This window comes from Beta vulgaris, chromosome 3, assembly GCF_026745355.1.
Source record: "Beta vulgaris subsp. vulgaris cultivar EL10 chromosome 3, EL10.2, whole genome shotgun sequence".
NCBI classification, from domain to species: Eukaryota; Viridiplantae; Streptophyta; class Magnoliopsida; order Caryophyllales; family Amaranthaceae; genus Beta; species Beta vulgaris.
The window spans coordinates 3,179,724-3,192,776 of NC_079204.1; the positions used below are offsets into that span (position 1 = coordinate 3,179,724).

At 35.9% G+C, this 13,053-nt stretch overlaps 1 protein-coding gene across 2 annotated transcripts; it reads right to left on the reverse strand.

Annotated features, from left to right (window-relative positions):
* Window positions 1–5,473: 5,473 nt before the first annotated feature.
* LOC104888159 (two-component response regulator-like APRR5) lies at window positions 5,474–9,410 on the reverse strand. 2 transcript variants are annotated; one of them, XM_010673041.4, is made up of 8 exons: window positions 9,070–9,410; window positions 7,904–8,065; window positions 7,678–7,808; window positions 7,433–7,588; window positions 7,176–7,338; window positions 6,640–6,973; window positions 5,972–6,545; window positions 5,474–5,838 (listed from the first exon to the last, which is right to left on the reverse strand). In XM_010673041.4, exons 1-8 carry the CDS (start codon window positions 9,257–9,259, stop codon window positions 5,707–5,709), a joined length of 1,842 nt encoding a protein of 613 aa, XP_010671343.1. In that variant the 5' UTR covers window positions 9,260–9,410; the 3' UTR covers window positions 5,474–5,706. The 2 variants fall into 2 exon arrangements, with proteins under 2 accessions (XP_010671343.1, XP_010671342.1); XM_010673040.4 differs by having other exon boundaries at window positions 7,433–7,591.
* Window positions 9,411–13,053: the final 3,643 nt, after the last annotated feature.

The window sequence follows — 13,053 nt, forward strand, 5'->3', positions numbered from 1 at the left end:
AGGAAAAGACATAATACAATAAAAAGCCACCAGAGAATCAACCCTCTTGGTAAAAATAAACCTAGAGGCCATCCCTTTGCATTATGAAAAAAGAAAACCTCGCTTACAGAATTACATAAGTGGAAGTAAGGATATCTGAATCAATAAACATTAAAAAAATATAAAAATCTATTTAGTATGGAAACTCTCATGAAGATCATGTTTTCCATTTTCGAAACTCGAGAGGACAAAATTTCTTTGAAAGACCAACAAGTTTCATGCCTCAATGATCTTCAGTCACAAGATAATATTTTCCCAACTAAAAATCTCTTAGCTAACTCTATAGCCTATGCCTTATTATATACATCTTTTGTCGGTAATAAACAAAACTACAACAGATTTCTATGCAACAATAGTTATTTAATCCTAAAATTTGAATTTTAAATGAATAAATGGGGTGTTGATAGACTTTTTCGAGGCAACACAAATGTGTCAAGCACCCGCGCAATGTTACAAGTCACATCGACTTTCCTAGAAATGTTTCGGGAGAAAATATGACCAAGCTCGGAGAAGTCCAAAAATGTCCCAAAAACAGCCAAAATTGAAGGTTATAATACATGTTTTCGTACTTTCTCGTTGCCCGAGCTCCAAAAGCCACGGGATGCTTCCTATGGCCTTGGGAGGTCATTGGAAAAGAGTCATGTGTCTTGGAACGAATATATGGATGCTTTTACGTTCATTTCGAGGCAATTTTGGGTTTCACAACAAATGAACAAATCGGGTGTTCAGAGGCTTTTCGATGCAATGAAAATGGTGTCAATCACACGCGCAACGTTACAAGTCACGTTGGCTTTCCTAGGAACGTTTCAAGAAAATATGACCATGCCTAGAGAATTCCAAAAATGTCCAAAAAAAACAAAAATGCCCAGAGAATACACGCTTTCCGATTTTCTCGGGGACAGAGCTCCAAACGCCATGGGATGCCTCCTAGAGACCTGAGAGGTTATTGAAAAGGAGTCATATGTTGCTTGGAACGAATATGTGGATATCTTTATGTTCATTTCGAGACAATTTTAGGTTTCACGAGAAATGAACAAATGTGGTATTTAGAGGCTTTTCGAGGCAACACAAATGGTACCAAGTACCCGCGCAATGTTACAAGTCATGTTAGCTTTACTAGGAACGTTTCGTGAGAAATATGGCCAGGCCCAGAGAAGTCCAAGCATGTTCCAAAAACAGCTAAAATTGAAGGTTATAATACACGATTTCGGACTCTCCCCGGGCTCGAGCTATAGACACCACGGGATGTCTCTTATGGACATGAGAGTCATTGGAAAGGAGTCATGTGGCTTGGAACGAATATGTGGATGTCTTTTTGTTCATTTCGAGACAATTTTGGGTTTCACGAGAAATGAACAAATGTGGTGTTTTGATGCTTTTCGAGGCAATGCAAATAGTGCCAAGCATCCGCGCAACGTTACAAGTCACGTCGGCACACCTAGTAATGTTTCGGGAGAAAATATGACCAGGCCCAGACAAGTTAAAAAATGTCCTAAATTATCCAAAATTGAAGGTTATAATACACTCTTTCAGAATTTCTCGGGGCCCGAGTTTCGAACGCCACGGGATGACTCCTAGGGACATGGGAGGTCATTGGAAAGGAGTCATATGGCTTGAAACGAATATGTGGATGCATTTACGTTCATTTCAAGACAGTTTTAGGTTTCACGAGAAAATGAACAAATGAGGTGTAAAGGCTTTTCGAGGCAACACTAATGGTGCCAAGCCCACGCGCAACGTTACAAGTCACGTCGGCACTCCTAGGAATTTGTCGGGAGTAAATATGACCAGGCCCGGAGAAGTCGAAAAATGTCCCAAAACAATCAAAAATTAAAGGTTATTATACACGCTTTCGAACTTTCCCGGGGCTCGATCTCCGAACGCCACGGGATACCTCCTATGGACATGGGAGGTCATTGGAAAGGAGTCATGTGATTTGGAACAAATATGTGGAAGCCTTTACGTTCATTTCGAGGCAATTTCGGGTTTCACGAGAAATGAACAAATGGGGTGTTCAGAAACTTTTCGAGCAATGCAAATTTTTCCAAGCACCCACGCAACGTTACAAGTCACTTCAGCTTTCCTACGAATGTTTCGAGAGAAAAAATATGACCAGGCCCGAAGAAGTCCCAAAAAGAGAAAAAATACACGCTTTTGGACTTTCTCGGTGTTCGAGCTTCGAACGCCACGGGATGCCTCGTAGGGGCATGGGAGGTCATTGCAAAGGATTCATGTGGCTTGGAACGAATATGTGGATGCTTTTATGTCATTTCAAGGCAATTTTGGGTTTCACGAGAAATGAACAAATGGGGTGTTTAGAGGCTTTTCGAGGCAATGCAAATGGTGCGAAGCACACGCGCAACATTACTGGTCACGTCGGCTCTTTTAGGAACGTTTCGGGAGAAAATATGACCAAACCCGGAGAAGTCCAAAAATGTCCCAAAAATAACCAAAGTTGAAGGTTATAATATACGTTTTCGGGTTTTTTCGGGGCCCGAGATCCGAACGCCACGGGATGCCTCCAAGGGAAATGGTAGGTCATTGGAAAGGAGTCATGTGACTTGGAACGAATATGTGAATGCCTTTACGTTCATTTCGTGGCATTTTGGGTTTTACGAAAAATGAACAATTGGGGTATTAGAGCCTTTTTGAGGTAATGCAAATTGTGCCAAGGACTCACGCAACGTTACAAGTCACGTCAGCACTACTAGGAATGTTTCGGGAGAAAATATGATCAGGCCCGAAGAAGTCAAAAAAATGTCCAAAAAACAACCAAAATTGAAGGTTATAATACACGCTTTTGAACTTTCTCGGGGCCCGAGCTCCGAATGCCATGGATGCCTCCTAGCGCCATGGGAGGTCATTGGAAAGGAGTCATGTGGCTCGGAACAAATATATGGATGCCTTTACGTTAATTTCGAGGCAATTTTGGGTTTCTTGCGAAATGAAAAAATAGGGTGTTCAGAAGCTTTTTGAGGCAATGCATATTGTGACAAGCATCCGTGCAACATTACAAGTCACGTCAGCCTTCCTAGGAACGTTTCAAGAGAAAATATGACCAGGCCCGAAAATGCATAAAAATGTTCTAAAAACAACCTAAATTGAAGGTTATAATACACGCTTTCGGACTTTTTCGGGGTTCGAGCTCCGAACCCCACGAGATTCTTCCTAGGAATATGGTAGGTCATTGGAAAGGAGTCATGTGGCTTGGAACGAATATGTGGATGCCTTTACGTTCATTTCCAAGCAATTTGGGTTTCACGATAAATGAACAAATGGACTGTTAGAGGCTTTTTCGAGGCAATGTAAACTGTGGCAAGGACCCGCGTAACGTTACTAGTCACGTTGGTACTCCTAGGAATGTTCTGGGAGAAAATATGACCAGGCCCGGAGAAGTCCAAAAATGTCCCCAAAACAGTCAAAATTGAAGATTATATTACACACTTTCGGACTTTCTCGTTGCCCGAGCTCCGAACACCACGGGATGCTTCCTATGGCCTTGGGAGTTCATTGGAAAAGAGTCATGTGGCTTAGAATGAATATATGGATGCTTTTACGTTCATTTCGAGGCAATTTTGGGTTTCACGAGAAATGAATAAATGGGATGTTTAGAGGTTTTTCGATGCAATGCAAATGTTGCCAAGCACACGCGCAACGTTACAAGTCATGTCAGCTATCCTAGGAACGTTTTGGGAGAAAATATGACCAAGCTCGGAAAAGTTCAAAAATGTCGCAAAAACAGCCAAAATTGAAGGTTATAATACACGCTTTCGGACTTTCCCGGGTCCCGAGCTCCGAACGCTATGAGATGCCTCCTAGGGACATGGGAGGTTATTGGAAAGGAGTCATGTGGCTTGGAAGAAATATATGGATGTCTTTACGTTCATTGCGAGGTAATTTTGGATTTCACGAGAAATGAACAAATGGGGTGTTCATAGGCTTTTCTAGGCAACACAAATGGTGTCAAGCACCCGCGCAATGTCACAAAATATTTCGGGAGAAAATATGACCAGGTCTGGAGATGTTCAAAAATGTCCCAAAAAATAGCCAATATTGAAGGTTATAAGTAGTAAAAACTAAATGTGATCCAATCCGATTAATATTTAGCCAAAATAATACTACCTCCGTTGTTTTTATATTACAACAATGTGCTTGGACACAATTTTTAAGGATTTGGAACTGAGTAATTTAGCATAAAAGTGATCTTTAATTAACTAGAGTATGAGAGAAATCATCCTTAGGAAATAAAAGCAATTTTATAAGGCAAAGTGAGTAATTAATGATGATTTTAATAAGATAAAGTAAGGACAATACGTCAATTAAAGTTGTTTTTATACCAAAATTAGAATTGTTGCAATAGATGTAAAACTACCCAAAATAGTAATTATTGTAATATAAAAAGAACGGAGAAAGTATATTGTAAGTTTGTGACCTCGTCTCATGTACGAATCAATAATATGTAAGCTTCTGCGTATTATAGAAGCTTTTGTGCTTTACCATTTAATACTACCATACATCATATATTCTAAAATAAGATGTTGATGGAGACTATGGAATTAAAGAAAGCAAAGAGATAGAAACAAAAATTTGTGAGCTAATGTGCAGAGAGAGTCCTATGAGATTTGATCCCTATACTTCAGGGATAACAGATGGGAAGAAGAGAACATACCACTATTTGAATACAGTGAATAGTTTAAGCTATATTGATCACCAAAAGTAAAATTAGCTTGCAACAAGATTTGACCCCATGACCTCTTGATATTATAACATAACACAATTACCATCTCAACCAACTTTTAATCATGTTTTAGGTATCCACATTATTATATTTGTATCTTTTAAATGTTGAGTTTTCTAAATATATTTTAGCGAGAATGGAAAAAAATGCATATCAAGTTCAGAAACACAATATCAACCCGAGGCAACGTCCGGGCCCAAATACTAATTAAATAACAATAGCGTGTAATAGGAAATGATGCAAGTATTAAAAAACTAAGGAAGTATTTATTTGTCTAAAGTAGAAGTGATGTCTTTCAAAACACTATTTGGCAAGGGAAAGCGGGACACGGGGAGGACTGAGGAGGGTTATATTGAAAACGAGTTGATATTCTATCATAGTATCCAGAGGGGTAGATGAGGGTGTACAAGGAGCCCAACAGCACATGACCCCCAAAAGCCCAAAATTATAAAGGCCCCAAAATATATTATTTTGAAAATTATACTTCATATCTGAAGAAATCACCCTTATTTCCCACCCTTAATAAATTTGTCAATGATTTATCTTTAGATTTTCAACTTTTCATCTTTAGAACTCTAACCTTCCATCTTTATTTTCTATGAATTTAAGGGCCCAATTTTTATGTTAGAACCGAAGCTCCAAAATCTTCAAGACGGCCCTAATAATATCATCTGTATAAAATGAGACCTCAAGTGATTTCAATGAAAAGATTGATGTTTTATCACCTGTATAAAACGTGACCTCAAGTCACACCGTGTTTTCTGTAAAAATCCAGAACCAAAACAAGCATGTCAATATGTCATTACATCTACACTCTACTGATCTACACTCTACATGTATATGAATTGATGATAAAAAATCTCATACTACCACTCTACCACCTATCTATATGTTCTATACATCAAAGCCACACAATGTGGCATCTCTGGCTAATTGGCAACTGAACTACCACCAGAATGGTCAGATTTCTGTGGTGGAGGATCTGGAGGTACTTGACGTACAAATTGCCCTTTTACTCGAGGCCTCTGCTCTGCAAGCTTTTTCCTACTTTCATATCGAACCTGCAAGCATAAATTATCATTAGAAGCTTTAACAATACTTCTCTTTTCTTTTCACATTCTTGCTCAGTGGCAAAAAGAGTTGTTAGAAGAACAGCATAGTCTATGAACATCATAATGTACATTAGCTATTTACCTTCTTCTCGTAGCATCTTTCCTTTCTCTTCAAGCGGAACTTATTAAGGGCGGCTTCTCTTTGTAAAGACCTTTGGCGTTTCAAATCATGACTTTGATCATTCCCTTCCTCGGATCCACCACCATTTAAATAACCTGCTCCTGATGTGTCATTTTGTAAAGAGCTGCTGGCACTTTGATGATCAGCAGAAGAGAAGTGAGCTCGCTCCTCCAAAAATTCCATCTTTTGAAGATTGGAGGATATCTTTGGACTTTGATCGAGGTGGTGATAATGGTGTCTGCTGTTCATCATATCAATGTTTAACTGATGGTAAGAATTGATTTGCTGGTTGGCAGAAGTTGGACTAGGTGAAGTTAATGGTGTGCAGACTTCTACTCGTACCCCTCTGACTGGAAGTGGGACAGGAAACAGTTTTTGTGAAGCATTTCTGTACTCATCTTCGACTTCTTTTGTGAGATCCGTTGGGAAGGATATAATCTTATTATTAAGATCATCAGAATTGGCATTGTAGTCTTTAGGAGCAGAAACAGAAGTTGGATTCCAATTTGACGGATGTGATGCTTTGTTGACATACCTAAGGCAACCAGCAATGTAAATTAGATTTTTGCCGGCAACAATTAATGGAAACCACAGTATCATCGAGCTGAAACGGCGGTAGAGACACTCACCGTGTGAAAGGTGATGCGTTGGAATGATTCAGCGTTTGATTTTCATTGCTAGTCTTATTTTCAAGAACACCGGGAAGAAATCTCCTCAAAGTGAGATCCAGTTGTTGAGAGGGCTCGAATCTATTTCCTTCATCATTTGAGCACATGTGGTGGTGTCTAGAGCGGCTATCTAGAGCTCCTATCAAATCAATGGCTTCTCTTGCATAGCTAGGGAGAGCATCCCTGTTGTCATTAGCTTCTGTGCAGACATTCACATTTACCTCATGAATTTGTCGTTCTGCATTATGTTCTTGAGCGATTGCATTGTTAATGTTGCAGGCAGCAGTATCTGATCCTACAATATAAATCATTATTACATGAAATTTCTGGAATCTACACTCCAAAGCAAACAGTAAAATGATAGTAATTGCCAACAAAAATCATAATTAGTTCAATATAAGTATAGGAAGAAATACCATGTAAGCAATGTTATATACTTATAACAGCACATGAAAGTTTAAGACTTGAAGTACAGGTATAGGGAATCAAGTATCTACCTGCAGCAACACTATCGGGAGTAGGTAAATTATGTCTTGAATTGCCAAAATTGCCCTGTTCTTGTAGTGAAACAGGAGAAATTCTCTGCTTTGACTGTGAACAAGCTTCGACTTCAGACATGTATGCGCTCTCAGTTCCCATATCTAATTTTCCACAAGAGCTCTGCACAAGACAGCAAACATTAAGTCTCTATATCTTAAAGGAAGAAAATCATGTAAATGCAGCAAAGACTTCCAGCAAGGAAAAACTTTCTAACCTGTGCATCACTTCCTTTTTTGGTACATAGCTCTTGCCTTGGAGCGCGAGTTTTGGAGCTGCTTGAGTTATCACTTGTAGCGTTGTTTTCAGCTGTGGCTTCGAGCTTTTCTTGACCAACGCTCTCATCCTGTGGGCCAAGTCCTCCTCTACTCAACTGCTGAGATTATACAACAGAAACTCAATAAAAAGCCATATATGAAGAGATGAAAGAGACTGCAAATCAGGTATAAGAAATACACATACAGATTGTCGTCTCCAGACATGCTGCCATAAGTTTTTCAGCTCGTTTATCCTTATAGGCTTAACAAGAAAGTCGGCCGCTCCTCTCAACATGCAGTTATAGACCATGCTAATCGAGTCGTGGGTGGACATCACTACATAACATTGAAAAAAAAAAAAAGAGCATAAGCTAATCTTCTTAGCATCAACAGATATGATACAAATTAACCACTAGATGATATTATCATACTTATAACTGGGATGTTCTTGCAGACTTCATGTTCCATAATCAAGGTCAGCAGAGCATAACCGGATACCGAAGGCAAATCAGCTTCTGTCAAAATGAGATCTATGTTATGAGGTCTAGCCTTCAATACCTCCCAAGCCTTTAGACCATCAGCAACAGCAGCAACTGCAGACAGAACACGGCAACTCGGATCAGTTCATGTCTCAATATATATCATATACATAAATTCTCAACTTTCTGATGTCGAAATCAGCACAATCATGAAAAACCAAACCATGGAGATTCTTTATAGCAGATCAAATCCATGTCAAAGGCTAATTTACAGCATTAATACACTAACATGTCATCGGAACCTTTGATATAACTAAAAGCATCAACAAGAACAATTCAAAGAAAAGCATAAAATTTTCAAGATATTCCTCAGATTTGAGTCATTCTTGGACATGTCAGACTCAGAGATGTCAGAAGATTAATATATCAACAACAATCACCAATTCATATAGATTCTAGTATTCTATGAATGTCTGAAAAGATCTAGTTTTTTTTTTCCAATAAAAGATGAGTCAGTTCCTCAGACCAAGTCCTAAATCCAATAAGTTGAGCTCCAAAGAACAGTCAAGTTACCAAACACAAATTATTGATGAATGTCCAATTAACATAGTGAGATTTAGAACAAAAAATTACCAGTATTGTATATCAAAAATAACAGAACAAATCAGAAACAACATTTTTCAGTTAAAAAAAGACCAACAGTAAACCCACAAGTAATCCTTCAAGCATCTAATCTCAATCAAAATATTTAAGCTGCAGCTAACATAATCTAATCAACCACTTTAATTAAATTTCATTCAAATTTCAAATAATCAGGGATAATTCAAACTTATAATAGAGAATCTTACAAACAGTACAAAATTTCCAATTTTCATCAAAATTCAAAACCCACCTCCTAATTCATCAAGTTTAGCCAACTAACAAACATTTATCTAATTATTCATAAAAAAAAATCACATCTTGCACAAAATTCAATCTTTTTCATACCAGAAAAACACAACCCAACTCAAAATTAAACTCATCATTCAATAAAATCACATCAATCAAACAATTCAACACCATAAAACAACATAATTAGAAAATTAACCCCCAAAAAAAAAATCAACCGAAAAACTAACCTTTATAATTGCATTTCCTAAGAAGAGCACAAATAATTTGTCTAGTTGAATCATCATCTTCAACCAACAATATTCTCAAACCCATTTTTGGTAGAAAATTTTCCCATTTCCCCATTGAAGTTGAACCTTCTTTCTTCTCAACCTCCATTATTTCTACTTCTCCTTCACTACACATCACAACTTCCCCCATTTTTGTACCTTTTTCTCTCTTCACTTCAAAGATCACCCACAAAAATTCACTTCATGTACATATCAAATTTCCAACTAAACTTTCTCTTCGTAAGGTTTTTTTTTCTTCTCTAAGTACCCAAAAAAAAGATATCTCTAAGACTCTTAAGTTTACAAAATAAAATTTCTTCCTTTAACTTCATATAGTCAAAAATATCTGATTTTGCATAGATTAGAATTCAATCCAACGGTTGATATCCTACCAAAACAAAAAGCAGCCCACTAATCCAACGGCTATAAAGAGAATACTTTTAGAAGGTACCAAAATATCTGCAAACGTTGTATGGCCCAAAATTGCCACGTCAGATTTTTTATTTTTTAATTATTATTTTTTTCTTTTGTGGGGTTCAATCAAAAAGACAGAACTCATTGGTCCATTGATTTATATTATTTTAATTTTAATTAGTGGTTGGCTCACAGAATTTTACATTTCTTTTTCTTTTTTTTTTTGTGCTTTCTCTGTAATTTTAGTTTGGGATATTTTAGGTTTGAGTATGTTGAGGGGACAATGTACACATAGATGAAAAAAAAGAAGAAGGTGGGACCTACCAAAAGATAGATATTATTTAATGGTAGATATATTGAAGATATTTATAATGTGGGACCCTTTTACAAGTTGGACTTGATGGACAGGACTTTGACACGTGGTTGTTGTGAAATGTTTTTAGGGTATTTTAGTTATTTACTTCATTGTTTTTCATTATTTTGTGGCTATTAATGTTACTAGTGATAATCTACAAGAAAGATATGTGCCGGCTCTTTTGAGGAGAAAGGACATGTTAATAGTATAGCTTTTATTGATATTTTTCTTTGTCATTAGGGTTTTACTTTCATCTCAACCTCATAAATAATCAAATGGAGTAGAAGCAGAAGTAGGTGAGAGAGTTTCGCTAAATTTAAGTAAGTTAAATAAGAAATCGGAATACTACAGTATGTTAATTCGTATAATGAAAAGATTGTCAAAAAGTCTTTTGGGACAAAATTTTAGTTAACGAAATTTAGCTAGATTATTTAGGTTATTAAATACTTGATTCTATTTTATGTTATGTAGGGTTCTTCATTCTTAAATTTATAGTGAATTATTCTTAAGAAAAATAATGAATGTTAATTAAATTACACTTTGAGCTCACTTGAATTTGAATTTTACTTTTTGTATGTTTTAAATCTAATTTGAGAATAAAAATTGGGTACTTGTCATTTGTCCAATTCAAATGGTTTTTATGTATTTTATTATACTCCTTGATATGACAATTTTTAGAATTTTAAAATGTAAAACTCAATGAGTGAACTTTGATCAACTTTATTGACAAAAATGTGGCAATTGATTGGCTACTTTGATCGAGCCTTTAGTTATTGCTTAAATGGTGTCCCTTTATAATAGAAATACTAGTACTGTTTTTATATTATAGATGCAAATGCAATAATAGTGCAAGTCAACTTAAAGCATACTAGAGTAATACTAAAGCTTATTACTATTTCTATCATGTTAATTTTAATTAATACTAGTATATATATAGTTCGACTTTTACGCTTATTAATGTATATTTGACTATTAAAATCTTTATTCATAAATAAACAAAATTTATATATATAAAAAAAGTTGTATCACATATATATATATATATATATATATATATATATTATAATATATATTAATATATATATATATATATATATATATATATATATATATATATTATATTATATATATATATATATATATATACTTCCTTTATTACAACAATATTTGCAACTACTTTACTTCCATGCATGCTTACCATTGCATATTTTTCTAACCACTGATATCTCTAATTATCAACTAATAAAGATTATAAAAAGATGTTTGAAAAATACTCCGTACATACATATAATCCAACATCTTAGATAATTAATAGCAACTTCGTTATTTTATAGAGTATATCATAAAAAGCGATAGTCAAAGTTACTTGATTAATACTGCAAAAGTCAAATGGTTGCAAGCATTAAGTAACTAAGGAAGTGTACGTGCGTGCGCATCAATATATTTGCAAATATATTAAGACGAATCTAATAAGACTACATCGATGCATGATTATGTTTTTCTTTACGTACGTGAATATTGTAAAAATGACAAAGTGTGTAGATTTAAAGAGAAGTAAAGAAAGGAGGAAGTAATTAATTATATTATAATTTTTTTTAATATAATTATGAAAATCGAAGAGAATTAGAATATGAGAATGTATGAGTAGTCAACAAAGAACTATAAAAATGAAGACAATGGTAGAAACTTGTCTGCTCCCTAATGGTGAGAATTGGAATTAGTTTAAATAGGAATTAGATACCCAAATTCCTATATTCTTATTGTCATAATCTATATCATTAGTTTATGGATTCTTCGATATGAGCCATTGATGCAAAATCATATGAGAACAACATTTCAAGATTTTGCAATGTGCGACAGCTTGAAGCCACAAATTATAAACCTTAGCTTGTTCACCAACTTGTTTTTTTCATTCAAAATATCAACAAAACAACCATAATAACAACAATACGTCAATACCATCCAATAATATCAGTTAAATAGATAATGTCCAAGTCAAAGTGTACGTTTATAAATCACAAACGTCCATTTGGAAACATTTTGAACAAACTTACGGCTATTAGTACTTCCTCTGTTTTTAAAGATCTTCTTTATTACTGTTCTACGTACATATACCAAGGAGGATCCATTTATGTGGAGTATGGAGTGGGTAAAGTAGGAGAGAGAAAGGGGTTAAGATAAATAAACAAATAGAAAAGGGGTTAAAGTAGGAGAGAGAAAGAGAGTAAAATTGAATTAATAATGTAATGGTGGATTATATGATAGGGACATGAGAGGGTAAAAAGGGAAAAAATAATTGAAAATAAAGAATAAAGTAAAAGAGAGGAGATCTTTTGAAAACGCACTTAAACGGAAAAAGGGAAGATCTTTTGAAAACGCACTTAAACGGAAAGATGGAAGATCTTTAGGAAACGGAAGGAGTATTAACTACTCATAATATGTAGTACATACAATCATACATAAACATCAATCTTTTTGAAAAAATTTGTTGTCATTATGTCGTATGTAAATTCATAGTGAAAAATCCCGTGCACCTTGATCAAGTGGTGATGTTTACTGTCGAGTGGGTCTGTCCAGGCAGGCTGGCTAATCAAGGAGAGTAGAGACATGTGGTGGAATAGGAGGCGTTGGAAGAACTTTATGTTTATGGATATCCAATAAAAAAAAGTTTAAAGTTCGTTTTAGTACTAGTTATGGTTGAGTTGATATTATATGTTTAAAGTGTTTGATCCTCCAGGGTACACATTATATCATCATTTAGTGTTTCAAATAGTTATCATCTTATAGAGGTGGGCATTAGCCGAGCAGGCACGCAAGCCAACCCGAGCGGATACGATTTGAGCCTGTCAACCCGATGCCCTGACCCAACCCAACCCGAGTTCACTAGAGGCCTCGCCTGTTATATATCTACTATGTGGGTTGTGGATTTGCCAAAGGTCAACAAAAAATTTCAGATTTGGTCCGGCAGGAGTCCGACTATATGGTCTCTGGGTCGGCCCGTGAACCCCCTACTATTATTTTTTAGTCTAAAACTACAAATTAAGAATCCAAAAAAAAACCTAAAACACAAGTTAAGTCCGCAGGAGGCACTAGTCGGCCCGTGGCTGGCCGTGGACAAAATCTGGAAAATTCAAGCTCGGCACGGACCACCACTCACAGGCTCGAGCCGACATGGC